The 24,081-nt window shown below is 42.3% G+C and overlaps 1 protein-coding gene across 4 annotated transcripts in view; it reads left to right on the top strand.

Moving 5' to 3' along the window:
• Mid1 overlaps positions 1–24,081 on the top strand; it is a 65,627-nt gene that overhangs the window by 26,561 nt on the left and 14,985 nt on the right. For all 4 annotated transcript variants that reach the window (XM_064685441.1, XM_064685440.1, XM_064685438.1 and 1 more), the window contains one exon: positions 10,744–11,574. In XM_064685441.1, the coding sequence (XP_064541511.1) occupies positions 10,771–11,574 (804 nt within the window). In that variant the 5' untranslated portion in view covers positions 10,744–10,770. The remainder of the gene's footprint in view (positions 1–10,743; positions 11,575–24,081) is intronic.

Below are 24,081 nucleotides of genomic sequence, written 5' to 3' on the forward strand. Positions count from 1 at the left end.
GTGTGAAAACAATTCACTTTCAGTTTAAATGCAATATTAATGAACAGGTGCTATACACTTAAGCAGCTTGCGGGTTTTATTTTGCAGCCAGCTCGAGTTTCTGCTACTTAAATGTGCGCATAAACTGCCTGCTACTTAGCTGCACGAAGTTCAATTAGTTTTCAGCCTAATTAGCTGGCATTAGCTGGCGCTTTGCAACGTGTCGTGTCGCCTGGCATTCCCTGCTGTCCCTCTCTCTCTCTCCTCTTCTCTATCTAGCCAATCGGGCAACTTTTAGTGCGGTCACATCCGTTAATTACCGACAATTTGCAGTGCGGAGCCGCTGCTTGAGTCAACTTTCTTGGCAACATGCAAATGGCGTCTGGTCAGGAGGCTGCTGCTGCTGCCACGATTTGTGGCCGATGCATGCATTGATTAAGGAATTTCAAATTTGCCACAAAGAGCGCTGCACACACAAAACAATTACATTAAACTGAGCTGAAGTCCGAAGTCCGTGCACGTTTCGTGTCCAGAACTTAGGGCCACGCCCACTTGTCGCCGCCCTCGCATACAAGTTAATGCAATTATGTGCGGGGCGTTCTCTGGCACACGGTATGGGCAGAGCCAGCTTTGGCCAGCAGCTCGGCACGTAAATTGCCGTGGGACCAGCTTAAGTGGAGCGCTATTCACTGCTCTGCCCCTTTTTGTCGCCACTTCCCTTGCCCTGCAACTGCAGGCGGAGCGGGAGCTGAAGCCACATTCGTTTGCCGTTTGGTTTTTCTTTCTTTTCTTCTCTCTCTCTCTCTCTCTCTCTCTCTCTCAATTTGGCCTCTGCGCTGAGCGTAAATTATTCAATGAGCATTGTTGAAAAGTTGCAAATGAAATTCAGCTGAAGAATTTCATTACGAGTTTAATGGCAAAAACAAATAGGGAATTGCAGCGAGTGGCGAGTGACGAAATGGCGAATAGAATCCGGTCTCGATTTGATAAATCATAACGAGCTTGCTGAGCGTGTGGCAAGCAAAGCGTGGGGTAATAAATGGGAAAAAGTAAAGAGTAGCGAGTAGCGAGTAGCAAGCAGCGAGTACCGAGTGGCGAGTAGCGAGTGAAGTAGCCGACTACCGAGGCCCTCAACTCGTTGATGTCTAGGAAATAACGACTGCAATACAAAACGAGATATAGCAACGAGTAGAGAGGGGAAGTAGCGAGTGACGAGTAGCGAGTGAAGCAAGTAATGACAAGCGGTTAATAAAATAGGCCCTCGACTCGTTGATGTCTAAGAAATAAAGACTGCAATACAAAACGAGATATAGCAACGAGTAGAGAGGTGAAGTAGCGAGTGACGAGTAGCAAGTGAAGTAAATAATGACAAGCGGTTAATAAAATAGGCCCCCGACTCGTTGGTTTCTGCTACAGTTAATAACTAGCGTGTGTTGAGTGCGAGAATTACATTTAAAAGAGGTGTTAACTCTGATGGGTCCTGCTTTATGCCAGAACCGCATAGCTGTCCACAACTGTTTACAACTCATTTCATAAAATTAATGGCATTGTGTTGTCATTAGGCACAGATACAAATACTCGTGCATATGCAAAGGAACGAGTGCCGCCGGTAAATGTTTGACAAATTAATGTTGATAAAATTGTGTGGCATAGCGACAGGCGCAAAGTTCCCCAGTCGCCTGTTGTTATTATTTTTATTATTATTATTATTATTATTATTCCTGTTGTTGTCGAAGCTGTCCAAGCGAGCCTTTCAATTTGCAGCCAGGAGCAGAGCAAACAAATGCGAATATACGAGTATCATTCACGTTGATGGACAGGTGCGTTGCCACATGCCACATGCCACATGCCACACCCACACACACACTCGAGCTTTGCCTAATTCCGGGCTTCGATTTTGGGGCGCGGCTTTTCGTTAGCCGCTTTTCGTGGCTTTTGTTTGCCCGTTAATGGGCGCTTGCGGCCATATAGATTGATATATGCATAAATAATGAATGATAAATACACGCGCTGTTTAAATATGATTAAAATAATACGACCCCCCTCCCAACCTCCCTCCCTCCCCCTGCGAACTGCCAAATACTTTTCGCTTTATGCATATTTTTGATGGATTGCCTTTGATAGAGGCGGCTCCATAACATAAATGCCGCATTATCGCGTTAGCTTTCAACTGGTGTTTAGTCATGACAATGGAAACATATGCTCGCCCCCTCACTCTCTCACTCTCTCCCTCTCTCATTCCATCTGTCACTCTTTGTATCCCTGCGTGGGTCTAGTGTTGTGAAGCGTTGTATAATATCTGTGTTATTCTTTCACTTGTCTGTTTGCAACAAGCTCTTTAGCACTTATGTACAGATTTCTAGAAAACTGTCATAAAAATGTTATATAACAAATTTCTTCAAATTTAATTAATTTTAAATGAAACCGAATTCATAATTCTATAAGAAGAAATCGTACTGAAATAAATATAACCTATAATATTCCAAGAGAAAATTGGAAATTGTAATAAAAATGTGGTACAGAAATTTCTTCAAATTTAATTAATTTAAAATGAAACCGAATTCATAAAAATATAAGATATCATATCGAAAAATCCAACTTAAAAGTTTTAAATTCCCCTGCGTAAACCGTAAAACTCCCAAGCACTTTTCACGCCAGAGTTCAAATTCATTGTGTTTCCACTTTGAGAGCAGCTTGTGTTCTCACTTTGCACACACACATTCGACAATTACATCGGCTGTGTGCGTGTGGCGGAAACATTGAAATGATTTGTCCCATTTGGTGGTTTTACAACACCTTGGGGAGCACTCGCTGAATTATGCATGCAGCTCGGTAATTGTCCGGGCCAGGCGTTTCGCAACGTTTCGTGATTTGTCCTTAACGCACGCTAATTTGACGGCACAAACAGCCAAACCAGGACGAGGGGAGGGGTGCCAGGTGCCAGGTGATTCGCACTGTCAGACATAATAATATCGCTTGCCGTGTTGTAAAATACGCAATGACACTGTTTTAAGCTGCCAACCAAATCATGTAACGGCACATAAAAGCGTTATGAATGTGAGTTGAAGTGTGTTAAATTTCATTTTTGAGCAGACAAGCTTTGAGCTTTAAGCAAGCTTTAAGTTTTAATATGCTTTTTAAAGAGTTTTAAGCTAGAAAAGGTAAAGGATATAAAGCTGTAGCAATAATAGAGTAATATTAAGTTATGTTTAACGCGACAGAAAGCTTTAATTAATAAAAAGCCTTTTTACAGCCAATCAATGGGTTAAACTTAGCTTAAAGCTTTGAGGTGCTTTGCTAGGTCTTAAAAACTAAAAAAAAAACCATATGAAGCTTGAGCTCTTGTTAAATGTTGTTTAATTTAAGCCCGAGCTGTAACTCCCTAGGCGAGCTTTAAGCTTTCAGCTGAGCTTAATTAATATAGCTTTAAAAAGTAAACTTTCGCTTAAAGCTTGCTCAAAAGTGCAGGCTAGACGCTTGCGCTTGTTATTTGAGGCTACATTATGAGACTTACCTAAGCTACATTTAGCTGGGTTTATATAATGCCATTTTCAGCTAATGTCATTTGCCATTTCCAGACATTTTGTTGCATAACATTTTGGGTGCACAATTGTTGTTGCACTTATGAATGCAGCTGCAGCAAATGCGTGCGAATTGATAGCAGAAAATGACCGCGTAACACGAAGCTAAACAAAAACTGGGTTGCGCGTGTTGCCGTCGAGTGGGGAGGGGGAGAAGAAGGGGGAGGGGGGGGGAGGGGTGCGTGACAAGTCATGAGGCCATGTTTATGAATTTGACAACAAAGCAAGCGCAAGCTGACAACAAAATCAAGGTGAAATCTTTGTTGTTGTTGGGGTGGGCGGTGCTCGGTGGGCGTGGGCGTGGGTTGTGCAACTGTGTATATCGCGGCCCGTCAAGTGACAAACAATTAAACGCAGGCCTTATGCACACTAACCCCCCGCCCACACACACACACACTCACACACACACACAGATAAGCGCGAATCTCTATTGCCAGCTCCCTTGCGGCCTCTATTGCTTGCGTGTGCGTGTGTGTGTGTGTGTGTCGGCTGTCACTTTTTTACGCGTTTGCCAGGCAAACACACAGCACACACACCCACACACACACTCGCTTACACACACACACACACTCTGGCAGTGCATTTGAAAATTTGAGTGCTGCTTGCGACATATTCGTCGCGGCTGCTGCTGCTGTTGTTGACGTTGCTGCTGCTGCTGCTGCTTCTGTTGTTGTTGTTGTTGTTGTTTTGCACTTGCATTTTTCTTGCACCATTGTTGACAAGCGTTGAAATTTGACACACACACACACTGGCACACACATGCATATAGCTGTGTGTGTTTGTGCATTGTTTGAATTGCCTGTCGAGGTTAAGCTGTAACATTTAAAGTGTTGTCGGTTCCGTTGCCGTTGTTGTTGTTGCCGTTGTTGTTGTTGTTGTTGTGTTTGCTGCTGTTGTTGTTGTGTTTGCTGCTGTTGCTGTTGGTGTTTAGCTCAAGTGCACTTTTGGTTGCTTCCTCTTTGGCTCTGACAGACGGCCCTGTCCATGTTTTGGTTGAATTGTTTTTTATTTTCCCCTTCTCAGTTTTGGCGCATTTTAATTGTTTTGCCAAATATTTGCGCTGTAAATTGACTGAAATTAAAGAAAAATATTTGAAAATAAGCAAGTTACAAGGCCAAAGATCTCAGATACTCAGCGATAAGTTCTTTCGGCAATTTAATGCGAAATATATGAAATATTTTCCATACTCAGCTATAAGTTTCTCCGGAAAGTTTCCTGAAAATATAAGTAATTTGGTGAGTTTTTTTTGAGCTTGGCACAGCTGCTGTTAAGGCCTATTGAAGAAACAAAGGACAAGACAAGATAAGAATAAGAATATACACTTAAAAGTGCTTGACTTATGCTATTTGTTGCTAAAACTGATTGCGAATTATAAGCAAAATATGCTTTCCTTAGAAAGCGATCTATTTATCAAGCTAATTAAGTTCTACAGCTGTTGTTTAAACTCTTAGAGTATGGGTAATTGTAAAATCCAGCTCTGATTATATCTCTAAGAAGTCCAGAATATCTTCTATCTTCTTCTTCCTCTTCCGTATACCAATATAGTTTCCAGCAACTGATGCTGTTTCGCTGACATAAACTGTCGCACTAGAAAAACCGAGCTCGGGCAAAAAACAAACATTTTAGAGACAATTATGCTAATGTCAGTTGCCAGTTGCCACTTGCCAGTTGCAAGAGTTGCAAGAGCTGGCAAAGCAACAATCGAAAATGCACATGCCACATGCCGCATGCCACATTACTCGTGCCGTGCGGCCCGTTGAGTCGTTCGAGCAAAAAATGGAAAGCGCCATTTAAGCCCATAGAGAGGCGAGGCGAGGCAAGAAATGAAATTCGAAAATGTTTGGCATGAAATATTCATCATCGTAGCTGTGGATAATTGAAATTGCAACAGCTGCTCTCGTTGCAGCAACAATGGGGACACACACACGTGGCCAAAAGCTAAAACATTCATGTGCTTCTGTGGACAGGCCGATAGGCACAACTGTTGTCCGTTTCTCCCTCTCCCCCTCTCTCTCTCTCTTTCTCTCTCTCGCTCTCTTTGTGTGTGTATCTTGTGGCAGCTGTCATCAAGCTGGCGACTGACCAGCTGACTGACAGGCGAGCTTAAGCTCTTTATTGCTGCAACAACAAGTTGTCATTCGCCTTGCCCCTAATTAAAGAGCCACAAAAAAAGAGAAGAATATATAGCTTTGAAGCACCGCAGACTACATACCCTTGCAGATACGTAGTTTATGTTAACTAGAAGAGTTTTTCTGATATATTTCAGACTAATTGCTGCTATTGGGTTCTATATAATAAAGTCAACTGATTATTCATAAGATATAACTGCAAGGTTGGTAGCCCGGTTATTAAGTTGTCTAAAGAAAAACTTTATTTATAATTGAAATTTCTAAATGTACCAATGTCAGACTCATATAAGATATAGTGATACGATCCGGCTTTAGTCTTCGCTATAACTAAAGCTAAGAACAAAAAGAGATGTCAGCCAAGTTTTATAAAGATAAATGTAAAGCTGAGGGACAGACTGACATTCCAATATAGCAATATCCATTTATCTGCTGATATAGATCAAGAATATATATGCATTTGGACATATCTCTAACAGTGCTCTAGACATTTCGTGATAAAATTGAAATGTCCTCTGCAAGTGCTTAAAAATTAGTCCTCAGACAAAGCCCTCTCACAATGGAGTGTATGCATTATGCCTAATAGCAGAGCACACACACACACACACACACACACACGCACACACTGACACTCAGCTAGTTAACTGTGCTTTGTGGCACAGATGCCTTTGTCTCTGCCCCTGCACGAAAGCTGAAAGCTGCTCGTCTAATAAGCCCCGTCGCGGGGCATGCAACCTGCCTGTCCTATCGTGTCCTGTCTTTGCTGTTGGCTCTGACAATGAGTTGGCAGCTGGCAGCTGGCAGAATTGGATGCCATACGTCGCCGCGGGCCGCACTTGACCCGGGACACTTTGGGGCCAAGCGTTGATGAAGCTCAAAGCCCCCTTCCCTTCCCCCCTTGTCCAAGCCAGAGGCCACACTCAGCTCTTAGCTCTCACCTTATTTATACAATCCACAGACACTTTGCACGCTCTTGCTGATAAATCTCGAACAATTAGCTGCTTGGAATTTTTATGCCAACCATCCAACTCGACTTTTATAATAAAAAGCTATTATTTTTATTAAGAATTTGCGCTTGAGCTGAGCATTTAGCCTGCAGCTGGAATGCTTCGCAAAAACAATTCGGCATAATTAAGTGTTGGCCAGCTTGAGCAACAGTTCGAAGTTCATTTGTTTAGCACCTTCTTACACCTCCTACTTACACCTGGCCTGTTAGCCCGTATTAGCCGCAGCAGCAGCAGCTGGCAAAACTTTTCATATTTTTCCCTTGAATTTTGCATTAACCAAAAAACCTCGTCAAAGTTTTGCAAAACTTTGCATTTATTTTGCATTTGCAAACTGTTTGAACAGCCATCGGACTAATCAGCCCGACGGTGTCCGGGTGCAGGTCGTAGGGAGTTCTGAGAAAAGGGGTGAGGGGAGGGGGGGGGGGGGGCTGCACCCTTTACAAATTGTAATGTCAGTTCATTCTGTAATTTCTTATTTCGCTGTTGCGCATTCAAGAATTTATCTTGTTGCTGTCTTGTATTGTCCGTTAGCTAACGTTAAGCTCCTAAGCCCCAACCCCCAACCCCCAACCCCTGACCCCCAACCCCCAACCCCTGACCCCTGACCCAGTGTCTGCCCGGTAAACCCTGTACAAACCCTGAACAGGCAACATCTAGTGGGTCGCATTGTTGTGCACTGGGCCGCAGCTGGTCTGCCATTAAATCAACAATGGCGCTCGGTACACGTGCTTCCCTCTCTGTCTCAGTGTGTGTGTGTGTGTGTGTGTGTGTCTTTGTGTGTTTTATACCCTGCATTCAAGTTAGATAATCGTTTATGTAGCCTCTAAAATATATATAAAGCACGTGTATCTTTATTTGATTTATGACAAAACTGGTTGAGAATTATAAAAGAAAGTTGAAAATTGGTTTCGCTTGAGCACATACAAACTATTCTAACACAATGTGAACCTGATTTTATTGATTTGCAGGTTCTAAAGCCGAATAGAAAGCACGCGCAGGCTTTAATCTTAATAGTTTTATCTTTCATTTAGTTGCAGAGCCTCTGAAAGTCTTATATTCTATATAAAGCGAGTAGCTTTATTTGATTTATTCCAAAACTGGTTGAGAATTATAAGAGAAAGTTGAATATTGGTTTCCCTTGAGTCCTGGGTTCGAAGCCCAGCTAAATCAGTATTTCATTTTAATCAGTACTTGCTTTTATTGATCTTCAGGCTCGAAACACGACTTTTTTAAATTGTTTTGTCTTTCATTTAGTTGCAGAGCATCTGCAAGTCTTATATGCTGCACAGTCCTCGTTATTGCGCTTTGTATGTTATTGTGCATTGTCTGGGTTTTCATTTGGCCCGCTTTCACATTTGGATTCGTCTCTAACCTGACTTTTATATGCATAAATATATATATATATATATGTATATATATATATATATATATTGCGTGTGCTGGAATATTTCAACTTATTGTTATTGCCCTGGATAAAACAGTTCTCTGGGCTCAGGCAATTGAGTTTTTATGCGTCGTTGATTGCTGCACATTTCTCACAAACACACGCGCGCTCACAAAGTTCAACAGCTCAGACACACACACAGACACACACACACACAGACACACAGGCAGACAGACAGGCAGAGCGTGTGACATGCAATATTGATGTTCCTTGTAATGCAATTTGCACATTGTCCCCTACTCCATTTGTCTTTCGCACTGGTTCTCGCACTGGTTCTATTTGTCGTATGTTTTACTGATTTCGTTTTCTGTTTTTCGTGAGTTAGTTTCTAATACAGCTCTTGCCCATTTGGCTATACGCTTTCGCTTTCTTTCGAGTTCTGATTCTTTTGCAAGCAAATCTTTTGTCTTTTCTGTCTTTAGTTAGTTTCCTCGTTTTGCTGGTTCCAGTTCTAGTTCCGTTTGAGCTGCTAGTTTTCTTTCTAGACGATACCTTTGTCTACTTTTTCTCAGCTTAGTTAGTTCCTGTTCATGTTCCTTATTTTGCTGGTTCCAGTTCTAGTTCTGTTTGAGCAATTAGTTCAGTTGCTCTATTTCCTTTTCTGCTTGCGAGGTTTCCGACTCTGCTGTCTCTCTTGAGATCCCTTTTGGTTCTGTTTATCTTTAGTTTTTAGCTCCATTGTTTGTTCCAGGAACTAGTTCCATTCCATATACAATTGAGTTTCTTTTTCTAGTTCTGCTCCAGTTTCTATTTCAGAATCTAGTTCTTTTACACTTTTTAGAACTCTTTTGCTCTCTCTCTGTCTCTCTCTCGCCCCCCCTCTCTCTCTCTCTCTCGCCCCCTCTCTTTCTCTCTCCCTATCTTTATTTGTGGCTTACGTTTCTTGCTTGCGCTCTTGTTTACTTTGCAGGATCTGTTTCTGGTTCAGTAGCTGATTCATTTTCTGCTTCGGCTCTTTCTGGTTCTTTTTAGGAATCTATGGTTCAGTGAATTTGACTTCTAGTTCCTTGCTAGTTCGTTTTGCGTGTGAGCTTAGTTCACAGTTCAGTTTCTAGTTTATATAATGTTTTTCTCAGCTTCCGTATTTACGCGTGGTACTTTTTTCAAGTTCTGGTTCGGTTTTCCGTTGAACTTTTATTATATTAGTTTTTGGTTGAGCATTTAATTTTTATTTTCCGATTTTATTTGCTGCCCGTTTAATGTTTTGTTGTTGTCTGTTGAATACATATATTTTTTTTTGTGCCTTCAATTTTAATGACCAGCATGTGAAGGCCATAAACGGTTGGCCAACAAACAGTTCCGCCTGGCTGTACGTACGTACATACGTATTGATACGGCGCCGCCATAAAGTATGCTACGATAATTTCGCTTCACAAATATGCTTGTTGCTGTTGCTGTTGCTGCTGCTGCTGCTGTTGCTCGCATCGCTTCTGCTTGAGGTTTAATGGCGTGATGGGCATGTGGAAAAGTGGAAAATTCCAACGAAGTGCGGTCATTTTAATAACGAAAAACATCAGCTCTTTATGCACTCGTTGCCATTGTTGTTGTTGTTGTTGTTGTTGTTGTTCCTCCTGCTGCTCGTTTCGTTGTTTGGCTTCTATTTTACTTGCTCTTCCTCTTGTTGTTGTTTTATTTTATGACTCTCCCTGCTGTTGTTGTTGCTAGTAGCTGCGAAAAACTTTTTCAATATACCAGAGTACTTTTTGTTTTCTACCCCGTTGCCTTGCAGCGCATATTTTCCACTCACTCCCTCCCCCTCTCGCCCCCTCTCCCTCTCTTTGTGTGTTTGCAATGCATTTAGCACTATCCAGCTTAATTTTTAAATAATACAAAACATTTGCGCACAAATAAATTCATTTAAAATTTTAGATTTTCATGTTCTCTCTCTCTCTCTCTCTCTTTCTCTCTCTCTGTTTGAGGTGTTAAGTCTCTTTAAACTCTTTGTAACCTCAACATATTCTAATTGCTGTCTTAATGGGCGCTTAATTTTTGGCTGTTTGCCAAAATTTCAATTGCCCATTCAAATATATATTTGCAGTAAAGTTTATATGTTATATGTGGTCGAGCACACAGCGTGTTCTGGCTTTCATTTTCTATCCAAAATCTCGCCACTTGCTAAACTATTGAAAGTTTTCAACTTTGCTCGACAAACTTTAACCATAAACTTGCTTATTGCTTCAATTGAGAGTAAAATACTCAAGAGCTCACATGGCTTAGAATGTAGAATGAGCTAAAGTTGTGTAAAAATAGGCACAACTCAAGTGGATTTTCGAGATTGCCTTGTTTTATATTAAATATTTACAAGCTATTTTTAGCTCATCTATGTTTCTTTCTTTTTGTGTGGAGCAGACTTCTGAATGAGACTTTTCTTTAATATAAAAATTTATTCGTAATAAATTTTGAATCTGTGCATAGTTAAGACTTTTCTTTAATATAAAGATTATTCTTAAGATATTTGTTGGTTTTCGCATTGAAACTTTTTGTTGGCAGTTAAATTCCTGGCTCGAAGTCTAGTCCAGTTCTGAAGGATGCCAGTATATAGTATATTATATTATATTATTTGATATCATATTAATATATATCCGCTTTTATTCTTGCTTTCGCAGGGTCAGTGCTCGCCTGGCACACTGCCCATGGCCTGGGTCGATGAGGGACCTGGTCCGCCAATCTGTCCGCGTTCCTGTGCCGAACAGCAGCCACCGGCGAGCAGTCCTGGGGCGCGCACCGACGATAATAAACTCAAGTATTTCATAAATGCAAATACGATTAACTATAAGTCGCCGCAGATGCGTTTAAGTCAAAGCAACAGCAACAACAATAACTATAAGGCCATGTCTAGAGTGCGACGCGATAGGCAATGGGACGAGCTGGCAACGGAGGCGGCAACAACAACAGCAACAACAACAGCCGAGCAGGAGGAGTTTGAGGAGCAGGAGGAACTGGAGCAGTCAGAGACAACCACACTCTCGGCCACAGCCAGCAGCAATGACTTGGATGAGCTGGAGGATCGGTCCACGTTTCCCTACAGCCACCTGCAAACACACGAGCAACTTAGCGCCAACGAACAGCAACAACAGCAACAACAACAGCAACAACAACAGCAACAGCAGCAACAACAACAGTGCCTTGATTACCTGGGCGATGCGGCCGAGACGAGTCCACAGCATTTGTGCGGCCTGCGGTCGCCGGGTCAGCTGCTCGCGCGCCTGCGCCACCTTCGACTGCGCCATTGCTGCGAGCGCAGCGTGTTCAGTGCGCTGCACACGTTGGCGCTAAATGTGACGTTGACGGATCGGGACGAGTGCGTCCGGCTGCTCAGCGATCTGCTCGATGTGGATGCGCTGGCCAATCGGCTTACCTGCGAACTGGCCGAGATACTCTTTCGCTTCGACTGCCGGCAGGTGTATTCGCTGGTCAATCAGTGCGATGACTGCAAGGTGAGTACGAAACGGGATTCTATCTATGTTTTATGCAAGATTAGTTGTACTTACACTAGATTGTCTAGTCCTTAGATCTTTCCATTGGAGTGGACAGAGACTTCAGAGTGTAATTAAGTATTTTTCTATATAGACATCTCACTCTCACTTCAGCATTCTCTAGATTGGGATTACTCTGGGAAGAATTTGAGTATTCCTTTTGAGCCTATTTCTCTCAGAGTATGGAGAGTTATAGATATATAGTATATGGAAATATAAGAATAGATTACACTCTTTCTCTCTTTTACATATACATATAAATCCTACCTCTTAATCCCTTTATCTCTCCTGATCTCCCCATTGATAACATATTCGGAGTAGAATCCATTCTAAATGGCTCCAAGTTCTTCAGACTCTTTCTCTGCCTTCCTCTCTGTCTGTCCCTTTATCTCCACAATGGGCAGTACAGGTGGAGTAGCATAGATTCTGTTAGATTCTCTCTCTGTTTCTCCTTGTCTCTATTTCTCTACTGGCACGACACGCGCTCGCATTACATCATGTTTTAATTAAATACTGGACAATGGGTTGGCAATCTTTGCCACAGCGCAACGCAGCGCAGCGCAGCACAGCTCGCATTTAAATTCAGCCCGTTAACCCCAAAATATGCCAAATCCCCATGCCCCCCAGCTCCCCTGGCCACAGTCCAACAAGATAAATGAAAAAAGCAGGCAAATGTATATTCGAACAAAGTATACGACCAGGCAATACCCTGCCTTCCCTTTTTTCCAGTTATCTCTTTAAAGTTTTGTGGCTTAGTTGGCAAATAAATTATTTGGCTATATTTGGTAACATGTACAAAGTTGTGCGTGCTCGAGTAAGAATGGACACAAAACTTCTGTGTGTTAGTTATAGGAAAGTGTACATGCTATATATATATTCTAGCTGAAGCTACAGCGAAGCCTGGCTATAAGGAAAGGTCAACCCTTCGCCCGTCCGCCTTTCGCTGGGTATTAAGCTTCTGCTGCTGCTGTTGTCAGTGTGTAAACTCTCGGCTATATAGCTAAATCCTGCAGAGGGACGCGACACTTCCGTGCGGCAACAGCGCTGCGTGACATTTTTAGCTGCTCATTAATTATTGAAGTCGCCGTGCCCCCCCCCCCCCCTTCCCCCCACTTCAGAAATCCGCGCACAGCAGTCGTCCCTGTCCAGGGTTTAATATTTCTGCTCGTAATTATCAGTGTTTTTGGAGAGCGCACACAGAAAATGGGCGACGGGGCTAAAAAAGCAAACGCGCTGCGGTTAATTTGTGGCACTTAGAGGTCGCCTACTGGCAACTGGCAACCGAGCTGAAGCTCTGCCTGTGCCACATTTTTCACTGTCTTTGCGAACATTTGACTGCATATTTAATGTCCGCGTGTGCGTGTGTGTGTGTGTGTGTGTGTGCGCATAATTGGCAATTATTTGTTGCGAGCCTTTAAACAACTTGCAACAAGCAGCTGACCAACTGGCAGCTACAAAGAGCTGCAACGTTGTCAATGCGGCAGTTGCATAAAGACTGGGCAGGCGAAGGGCTGGGATTTGTTTTAGCGGCGGGGGGAGAGACGAGGGGAGGGTGGTGCGACAATGCGACCGCTAATGAGCGCCACACAAAACTGGGCAACAGGGGCAAAAGGAAAAGCTTTGCTCGGGCGCAAAGATGAAAAAGAAAAAAATAAAAAAAAAAAAAATAAAATAAAATGGAAATGGAAATGTCGTGAATGGCCTCTGTCGCAAAGCACGTTGCAAGCATGTGAATTGCGCTGCTGATTATGAAAAACTTGAGGCAGCTGCTAAGCAGCGGCAGCAGCAGCGGCAGCAGCAGCAGCAGAGGCAGCAGCTGCACACACACACACACACACGCACGCACGCAAATTTAAATTTAAATTACGCATACGCCCGGTGTGCGGGCCGTTTGTGTGTGTGTGTGTGTGTGCGTGCGCCTGGCACACATTTAAATGCCTGCACAACAGCAGCAGCAACAACAACAACAACAACAACTGGCAAACTAACAGCGAGCGGCTGTAGCCTGTTACAGCTGCCCCCTCCCCTCCCCTCAACCCACACTATGAGCAGCCGCCCACGCCCCCCCCCACCCCCTTCTGCTAGGCCTTAACATGTTTCTAGTTCGAAACGCGGCTGCTGTGCAAATCAGGTGATGCCGAGAGAGTGAGAACGAGTGAGAGGGAGCGAAAATTTGAGAGAGCGTAAGTGTGCGAGAGCGTCTTGTCAGCTGGCTGCTTAATCCTCTCTCACTCTCTGCCTCTCTCGCTCTCACGTTATTCAGCGCCGACTCTCACATGACACGAAACATTTTCGTTTCTGCAACGTTTTTTTTTTTATCACAGTTTATATAAGTTGGGGTTTAGGCAACTTTTTTTTGATGCCTCTTGTAGCCAGTGTTGGCTAAGCTTAAAAAATATTTGATTTTTTTCAATTAATTGTTTTAGGGTTTTTATTTTCTCAGGCATATCTATTTGTTTTTGATTTGAATTTTGTTTCATTCTGACTTTTCCAGTCGCTAGTTTTTGAAAATTGAACTGCGCGCGCTGCGCTCCACATTCAGCGCCCGCCACAGCTTCCAATTGCCAAAAAAAGAAAAAAACGCAAAATGAAAATCTAGAAAGCAAGAAAAAAATCTAGTAGAAAAAAAAAGAAAATTAAATAAGTTCGTAGAGAGGCGCTCGCTCGCATTTTGGGCTTCCAGTTGGGCTGCCCGCACACACGCTCTGCACACATGGCCAAGACGCGAGGCCTACTTGAGGCTCTGCACTTTCGGCCAGTTTTAAATTAATTAACTCGACAGCTTAGGCCGCTGCCTTATATATACTATATGCACATATATACATATCTTATCGATGTTGTTGTTGTTGTTGTTGTTGTTGTTGTTGTTGTTGTTGTTGCTGTTGTCGTTCTCATCTCATAATTACGACTGTGTGTATTTATGATTACGTTCACCGCAAGTCGTCTAATTAGTCAAAAGGACTCTTGCCTGATATTGTGGCCAACCGCAGTGTCCAGAAATGCCAAAATGCGGCGTTGCTTACACACACACACACACACACGCGCACACACACACACACACATACGCGCACACACCTCTAACCCATTTTCATATTTGGGTTACGAGTCTTTTGATGGTCAAATAAACGTAAATTAGTTGTTGGCCATGGAAGAAGCTGGCGAATATAGAGCCAAGCGCACATATTACTTTCTATTGCATACCTTTAGGGGCTAGCTGGCACTTTTATAAAACTATTTTGGCAAAGCCATTCGAAACAAAACATTACGTTTGTTTTTCCCCATTTCAATGTTGAATTCCGCGCACAGTTTTTCGCCTTTCTCTGTTGTATATGTATAATATTTGTAAAGTATGTGAAAACTATTTGGTTTAAAACAATTGAAAATTGTTAAATTTTATTGTTTTAACTCTGATTTTAAAGGGGATATCTCCCGTTTGGTCTTATAAAAATAACTGTACGCTAATATTTTAAATTTAATAGCTTTTGTTTCATTTTGAAATTTATTTCTAATACTACAAGCCAAAAGCAACTAAAAACTTTTTTGTAGTTTGTAAAGAAAGTATTTCCCTAAACTAACGGACAAAGCTTGTCATATAAGTGTTTCGTTTCCACTCATTCCTTTAAGTGACGGACATTGCTTGTCAAACAAGTATTTGATTTCCACTCATTCCTGTAACTGACAGACATATCTCTTCAGATGCATATCAATTCTTTTGACAGTTCATTTATTCAAGACTTAATTTGTTCCGTGGACCACAAGGCAAAGCATTTCCATTCCATTCCTTAAACTAACAATATAGCATGTGTTTGGAGTTCCTTGGTTTCTTCACAAGTATTGCCCAGTCTACAAAGCAAGTGTTTCAATTCCACGCGTTTCTTAAACCAACAGCCTTATGTATATCAGAGCATATTCTGTATAAACTATATTTAATACTTAAGCCAACAAAAAAGTAGGCTCCAAAATATATAAGTCCATTGGCTGAAGGAACGCGTGGAAATGAAACACGTGCTTTGTAGCCTACGAAATATATTGACTTGGGTACAGAAATATAAACTTAACTTAAACTAACTGATATAGCGACTTAATTTAAATGTTGAATATGGCCCAGTTCCATTGATTTTTGTTAGATATTTCGTTTAAACCATTGAGGATTTTTCTGACAACAGTATTATTAAATTGTAAGCTCCACAGCTCAATTGTTTGTGAAGCTTTTCATCTAAGGCAAATTGCTTTGCAGTTGTTCCTGTTTTCTTATTCATTTTCATCCCACAACGGCGGTCAGAGTTCATACGCCTGGGTTCAAGGTTACATTCAAAATTTTACAAACTTATACAGAAGCGAATATATATATATATATGTATATATATTTCTGTATAGCTGCGGTGTGGCTCCCATTCTTATAACACTTTTTGAGCTGTCGCGTGTGGTTCCGTTTTTTTATTTATTTTTATTTTTATTTATTTTTTTGCTAGGCAAAACTTTTTGTTCTATCGCATTCTGTTGCTGGGCATCATCGTAATCTATTGCCCATCGAAGATTTCGACAAACACAACACACACACACACACAACACACACACTCGGTAACTGTGTGTAAATTTGCATTTTACATATTACAAAGACACTTACGTCATCGCTGATACGAGCTTCTGTGCGATGGTGGGGGGGGGGGGGTGAGGTTTCGGGGGGGTTTTGCCAGTTGGGGACAGTAGGCGTTGCAGGGTTTTTGTCGTGGATGGAAGGGAGGGAGGGAGGGAGGGAGGTCGGTCGGCGGTGTCGGTCCGTTGAAAGGAAAATTGTCAAAAGCGGAAGTAGCGTAATTTCATAAATGATTGATTACACACACTTTACACGCATTCTCACTTATGTGCTCACACACACACACACACACGTGCACCCACACATGAATATTGCTTAGGCTGTTGCTGCTGTTGTCCAGAGCTGGCGACAGCTGACGCACACACTCACACACACACACACACACACATGCACAACCGCACAACTATTGCCGTTTTGTAAAGCTTTCGACATTTGCCCTGCCTAGCTGTGTGTGTTTTTTACTGCTACTTCTGCCTCTGCTTCTTCTTCGCCTTCATTTATTGTGGTTTTTTTGGACACATGTGCGCCGGCTGCGTAAAGCCGAAAGAAAACTTTGCTGCGGTTACCAATAATCTTTTTCTTTTACGCCACTTTTTTGCCATCAACATCAGCAACGGCAACGACAGCGGCAACGGCAGCGGCATCAGCAGTTGCTGCTACCTTTTGCCACACCCTCGAAAGTAACCGCTGATGCCCAACCCACCCAACCCACCGTCCCCTCCCACTCTGCTGCGCCGGCTCTGCGTTCGCTTTATTTACAATCTAATAATTTATCGACTTTTGCGTGGGCGCCGCGCGGCACGTTTACTGAATGGGAATGGAAATGGCAATGGGAATGGGAGTGGGAGTGGGAATGGGCGTGGGAATGGGAATGGGCATCAGATCTGTTCGACAAGGCGACAAGCAGCTAAATTGCGTATACGCTGCGTGGGCCACCGCTGCCGCATGCAAATGAAAATGAAAATGCGAATGCGAATAAGCATTAGAAGAAAAAAAAAGGGAACAACAATGAGAACGGGGCATGGGTCAGGGCAAGGGCAACGTGCGAATGAAAACGGACAAAAGACTTTGTTAGTTATGGCGCAGTGCAGCGAATGCTGCTAATGTGAAACAGCAGCAGCCGCAGCAGCAGAAGCCGCGGCAGCAGCAGCAGAGCCAGACGATTAATCAATAAAACGAAACCTGATGAGCAGGACACACACACACACACGAGAGACACAGACACAGACACAGATACCGAGAGACAGACAGACAGAGGGACGAACGCACACACAGAAAAACAGACACAACCCAGCTGAAATGCAGAATAAACTGAATGTACTGAATTATCAGTAGGTGGTAAGGCCAAAAGGCACACAAAAGGACATTAAAACACATTACATTATCAGTACCTAGGCATGCATTAAATCAGCTGGTTACTAAGCTAATGTTAAAAATGTCAATAATTTGATCTTTATGTATTTTCATAGCTGCTCAATTGGCTTAAAGTGAATGCTCTGTTATTTTTTCAGTGCTTTTTTCATGCATGACTTTGCAGCTGGGGTAGCTTGGGGCAAAGGGTAGCTAAGCCAAAGTGTTTCAGGCAGCTGCTGCTGTTTGCACAAAGACTTGTCAGTCAACGCAGCAGCGCAATCACACACACACACACACACACTCTCGCACACACACGCACACTCGTACACACTCAAGCTGGGACAATATGAAAAATGTTTTGGAAAACATGTTCGTAATCCACAATCGACAAAGATAAATCGCTTTTAGTGCGCTTCAAAGCATTTATTTAAATTTACGCTCTCGCTCGCACTCAGTCTCGCTCTCTCTCGCTCTTTCTGTCTCTGCGTTGTGCTCTTATATAATGACAGGCCAGACAAAGGGACAAAGCTAGAGGAACAGTTGCAAAAAGTGAAAACCAAACCGAACCGAATTGAACCAGAACCAACCGGAATGAGCCCAAAATTGGATATGCGGGCTAAATACTGTTAGGGGAGGGACATGTTCTCAGCCAGGGCGTGGAGGGGGAGGGGGGTCGCTTTTATAGCAGCAACAAAAGCAACAACGAATTACAGGCGAAACACTCAAGTGCCGGCGATTGTCTCACTCATTGAGACCTTTTTTGTTGTTGTTGTTGTTGTCTGACTCGAACTTTAAATGCTGTCGCTTGTTGTTGTTGTTGTTGTTGTCTTTGCCATGCATAGGCTGACGTCATACGTGTGTCTATGTCTAAGTCGCAGTGTCTGACTGCCAGCCTGCGTGTGTGTGTGTATGCGTAACTGTAGCTGCGTATTAGTGTCATTCATACTTTCGGTTTTCTCTGCTCATTTATGTACGTGTGTGTGCGTGTGTGTGTGTGGAGTGCATGTAATGAGTTGTGAATGACTCAGACGCTTAATGTATAAAGATATATATACATATGTATGTTATATATATATATAATTGTGTGTGTTTGTTTGGCTTTCGGAATTGAAGCCGATTGATTTCATGGGAAATTTAATACGAAGCTCTTCAATCCTTTCGTAAATATAAGCTGTTAAGCTACACTGAGAGAACAAATTTATAATGTTGTTTATATTTTCTTTTTGTTTTATTATTATATGTATGTTCTATTGGTTATGCCAAGAATCGATCATTAATATCGGCTATAACAGGACAGGTAGGGTAAATTTAGAAGCCACGCCTTGTCAAATGGACAAGGTTTACATTTTTGCTTGTCTGTCTTTAGCTATGCAAACTAATCGCTTCGTTTTCTCAAAGTTTTCTTGATAAAACAAAATACAAATTCTTTGCAGTAGAAATTATTATGTGGAGGAGCTTAAAATTTTAGGAACTTTTGGTCTAGAAAAGAATTATTATTTAAACTGCAAACTAGATTTTTAAACAAATCTGTTACAACTATCGTATTCTCATATCATATTCTTGCTTGAAGTCATAAATCAATCTATATTTGGCACTAAATCTTATTGCTGTTCAACTATTTATCATGCACTGAGTATTTATTCTCAATACATTTTCCTTTTTCCGCTTTTTTCCGCTTCTCTACCCTTCAGTCACATATGTCTATTCTTCTGCTTTTTTCCTTTGTCATGGACATTTATCATATATCTGTCTCTATATATATATACACATATATATATATACATATATCGTACACACTGCCATTTATTTGCATAAATGCAGTGTTTAGTTTATTTTGCAGTTTCCGTCCGGTTGTCTGAATCAGTCAGGCGCTACTGATAGCCGCACCCCCTTCATATATTTAACCCCCCCCCCCCCCCCTCCTTCCAGCCACAGCGCCTCGACTCCTTGTTTGTCTGCGCGTTTCCCTTGCATTGTGCAACATCGTCGACGAAGAAGATGATGGCTGCCGCCGGGAAAGGCGTCTGCGACTTGACAATGTGCGAGCTCTGCCTGAGGCTGGGCGCCCAGCTGTAAACAGAACTGCGGGACAGACTGTTGAAAGGGGGCAGGGAGGAGGAGGAGGGGGAGGTGGTAGTGGGTTGGTTGCGTGGCACATATGTTGGCTGCAGCTTTCGACTGTGCAGCAGCATCTCATTTCAATGCTCTTGACTGCGGCATGTGGCATTTCAATTATGCAGCTGAGAATATTTAAGCGACTCCCCCCCCCTCTCTCTCTCCCTCTCATGTGGCATGAAAGTTTAATTAAAATTAAGCCCTTGCTGTTGCCGCTTCCAACTGAACAGTAAATACGCTTGCGCTTGACTGCCCCAATAATTCGCTGCAATTTTGGCACGAATGTGAATTGTTATGGTTTGGCTTATCACAAGTTTTCTGGCTGATTTGCATGGCTTTTGCTTTTGCTTTTGCGAACGGGTCCTCTGATAACCTGTGGCACACTCAGTTCACATGTGGCTGCAGCTATTCTTGGCTCCGTTGCTGGGGAGCTCTGTTCCCTGCTGGCTTTTCCTTTGACGCTGCTGATGGGTCTCCTCCTCCTCCTCTTGCTACTGCAGTCAGTTTCCGTTATCGTTCTTCATACTCTTCCCACTTTTGCTCCCCTTCTGACAGTTGCTCTTACTTTCTGCTGCAGCTTGTCCTTCTCCTCCTGCTTCTACCTTTTCCTCTTGCAACTGTTGCTCCTGTTTGTGCTGCCCCTTCTCTAACTGCAGCTGCACCTTTTATTCCTTCAACTCCATCTGTTTGTCTCCTCCTGCTGCTATTCCTCCTCCTCCTGCTATTCCTCCTCCTCCTCCCCCTTTTCCTCCCCCTCCTCCTGCTGCCTTCTCCCTGTCTACCTCCTGCTGCTCCACTCTCTCCTCTTACTTCCCGTGCTGCAACTCCCACGCTTTTAATTTCTGTTTAAGCTCATCCTCATCCTGCTGTTGATGCTCCTCTCCATGCTTCTGCTGCAGCTCATCATCAAAATTCTGCCAGCCTGCGCCCCGCGTCCATATCGTGTCGCTGCCCAACTCCGCATTACCTATTAAAAGTGCCAGCCCGTCTAAGGCCCAGTTAATAGCGCTTTGTGTGGTATCTTTTTGACTGCTGCTGCCCTTTGGCATTACACACAGACAATGTTGTTGCAACAGTTTCTTATTTTTATAGCCCGTATTTAACGCAAATGTGGACAAAGTTGTCGCCAGTCAAATGATGTCAAATGGCTAAAAGGTTGACTTTAAGGCTTAAGCGCTGCTTAGATCAATACAGTAGTCGCTCGTAATCAATGTTTAGTGTTGTTTAAAATTTGAATTTGTTTAAGTTGAGGAATTTCTATCCAGAGCAGCGGCGTTGCCATCTAATTGTATTGTTAAGCCAACCTATTGGCAACCTCCTCCTCAGTTCTCCTTGACTCTCAGTTGTTTAAAACTAATGAGAAGTAAGCCATTGCTTAGTTCTTTCTTCCTTCACGCTGCCTTTTCCAACACTGTTGTTGAAAGGCGTTTTGCCATCTAATTGTTTTGTTAATCCAACCTATAGGCAACCTTCTTCTCCATATTCCTTGACTCTCAGTTGCTTAAACCTACTGAGAAGTCACCCATTGCTTCTCGCTGCCTTTTCCAACACTGTTGTTGAAAGGCGTTGCCAGCCGTTTGCAATTTTACGCCTATTCACAGCTCACGTTAATTGGAATTAAACCGATTGAAAATCTTTTCTCGAATTGCTTTTACAACTCAATTTTTTTTCAGTTTGATTTTGCAGTTTTTCTCAGCTTTTTTCAGCATCGTTCGCCCTCGCCAATGGCTGATGCCTGTCATCATTGTCACGCAGCCTGCATTAGCTAGTCTTTAGCAGAGTCTGTAATAGATGGAATGCTCTGGTTTCGATTTACGCTTTAATGGCATTGCCCGAGTCCACTAAAGTTGACAACTGGCAACGAGACTTGAAGCGAAGTAGCCAATTTGATGCGTTTGGCATTGCGAGCTATGCAATTACAACACGAAGCAACTCTGATGCGTTGCTGCTGTGCGTGAGCTGAGGGTATGCGAGTGTGTATGCCTGTGTGTGCGTGTGTGTAAGTGAGTGTGTTTGGCTTGTTAACCAGCACACAGATACACACGCACACAAGTATACACTCTGGGCTAAAAAGTGGCAGCAACGCACTTGACCAACTGTGGCACGTGTTGTCGCATTGGCTATGGCAATAAGCGCTGGCACAGCCAATACACACACACTCACACACACACACGCACACACACACTTAAGTAATGCTTTTGGTACAAGGATAAACTTTTATTTTTCAAACCATGCTCCTGCCATTCCCTTACCCCCTGCCTCCCTCTCTGTTTTCTTTCGTTTAGTTTTTTGTTGCCGCTTGCAACAAGGCAACGTTGCAAGCACATTGCGGACACTGGTTCATTGCCTCGTTTGTTTTGTTTGCCGCACGGTCACGTGTTACCTTCGTCTTCTTTGTCGAGTGCTGCAGCGCATAAGGCCAGCCCCCTCTCTCCCTCTCCCTCCCCTCTCTTTGTAGCTGCTACTGGCGTCCCCTGTTGCCAGCTACGTGCACTCGAGTGCAGCTCGGACGCGACGCAGCACTCGTTGTACAAAAATTTAAAAGCCACAAAATCCCCCACACAAAATGCCAACTTGTTAAGCTGCAAAGAAGCTGCTTTAACGTGGCCAGCAAAAGGTGCGTCTCGGCAGCAAGGTGCGCTTTAGTTGAGGCTTTAATTATTATTTATACGATTTCATGTATATAACAAAATAATAACAAATTGTTTGGAAAAACAACACAAAAGTTCTTGTACAATTGGGTTAGAATTCATAAAGTATGCTAGCTACAAATTTCTATTGGTTTGTACTTGATTAAATTGAATTCAAGTAGAAATCATTTTAGGCAACAAAATTGCTTGTGAATGTGATAAAAGTCAAATATAGATGCTTCTATTAAGCACAAATTAAATATGGAAGGAATGTGCTTAGTTAAAATAGTTGCTTAGTTCAATCAAATCCAATTAAAGTCCTTTATGTGAGTCTTGAATTAAGAATTGCTTAGATTAAAACAAATGATCTTGTTCTAAAATTGTGCTCAGTTTAAGTTATATTTTTATAAACAGTTTTTGGGCTGCTTTAGAATTTGCTTAAACATTTGCAGCTGCTTTGTCTACAATTTTAGCAGCAATTTTAGCGGCAATTTCGGCGGCAATTTTAGCGACAATTTTGGCGACAATTTTAGCGACAATTTTTGCAGCAATTTTGTTTTGCAGCACAAAACGCAAATGGAAATTTTAAAGCTCCAGCGCCTGACTGGCCCCTGCTTTACTTATGCTGTACATATATATATATATATATATATACACATATCTTTTGTTAATGTACCCGACACACACTCACACACACACTCTCACACCAAAACCCACCACCACCCCCCGCCGCTGTTGTTAATGTGTGTGTGCATGTTGGGTTTTGTGTTTTTATAACGCGCTTGGTCAAATTTGCATTTTTAAGTGAAAATTTAGCGTTGTGTGCGTGTGTGTCTGTGTGTGTGTGTGTGTGTGTGTGTGTGTGTGTGTGCGAATGTTTTGTTTGTCCCTCATTTCCAGTTTTGTGTTTATGACGGATACGTAGCACCCCGACAAGTGTCGGAATTTATGTATAATATATAGCTATCATGTTTGAGATATATCCTGCCCGCAACTAGCACGTGCATAAATAACGGCATCTACATATATATTAAAGTTGTGATATATATGCAAATTATCGCATTAAGCATTTGCATTTGGACTTTTAATTAGGATTTTGTGTGTGAAAACCAGCTGCAAATGAGTTTTTCGTCCCAAAACTTACACTGTCCGGCAATTAGAATAGGATAAACACATTAGCAAAGGGATTTGACTGTGGCAGCAGGAATGTGCTGCACAAATAGTATGTGAAATTAACTGAGATAATTGAAGGATACTTAGTACTTAGTGGATGCTCTTTAACTCTTGTGGAGCTACGAAATTGTGTGCTGTGATGCTTTGTTGATTAATTGAATAAGATTAGTTTAAAGGTTAAGACTGGAAAGTGTTCAGTTGAGAGTTGAATTATGTTTATCACTTCTTGAAAATATTCTAAGAATTTCTGCAAGGAAATATTCATATTGCGATTGCCTTGAAAAAACTAATTTACAAATATTTCCGCCCCCTTTTATATTATATTCTCTCATATAGTTATATTTTTTGCTCCCATGTAATATAATTGTATATTATATGTATAAAACATGAGCTGTCACAAAGCTGATAAATGTTTTCCCAAGCGCGTTTGACTTTTATCATTTATCAGTTTATCAATTAATCTGTTCTGCCCGCATGCTGCCACAGGCCCAGCCTTGGCATATTAAAGGTCCTGCAGAGAGACAAGCATCTCCAGAGCAACGACATTTTTTCCCATTAATATGGCAAGTGAAGCGATTTTTAAATTAATTTTTAACAGCT

This window comes from Drosophila montana, unplaced genomic scaffold, assembly GCF_035044405.1.
Source record: "Drosophila montana isolate Dmon_TW-CO22-7 unplaced genomic scaffold, ASM3504440v1 contig_3031_1, whole genome shotgun sequence".
NCBI classification, from domain to species: domain Eukaryota; kingdom Metazoa; phylum Arthropoda; class Insecta; order Diptera; family Drosophilidae; genus Drosophila; species Drosophila montana.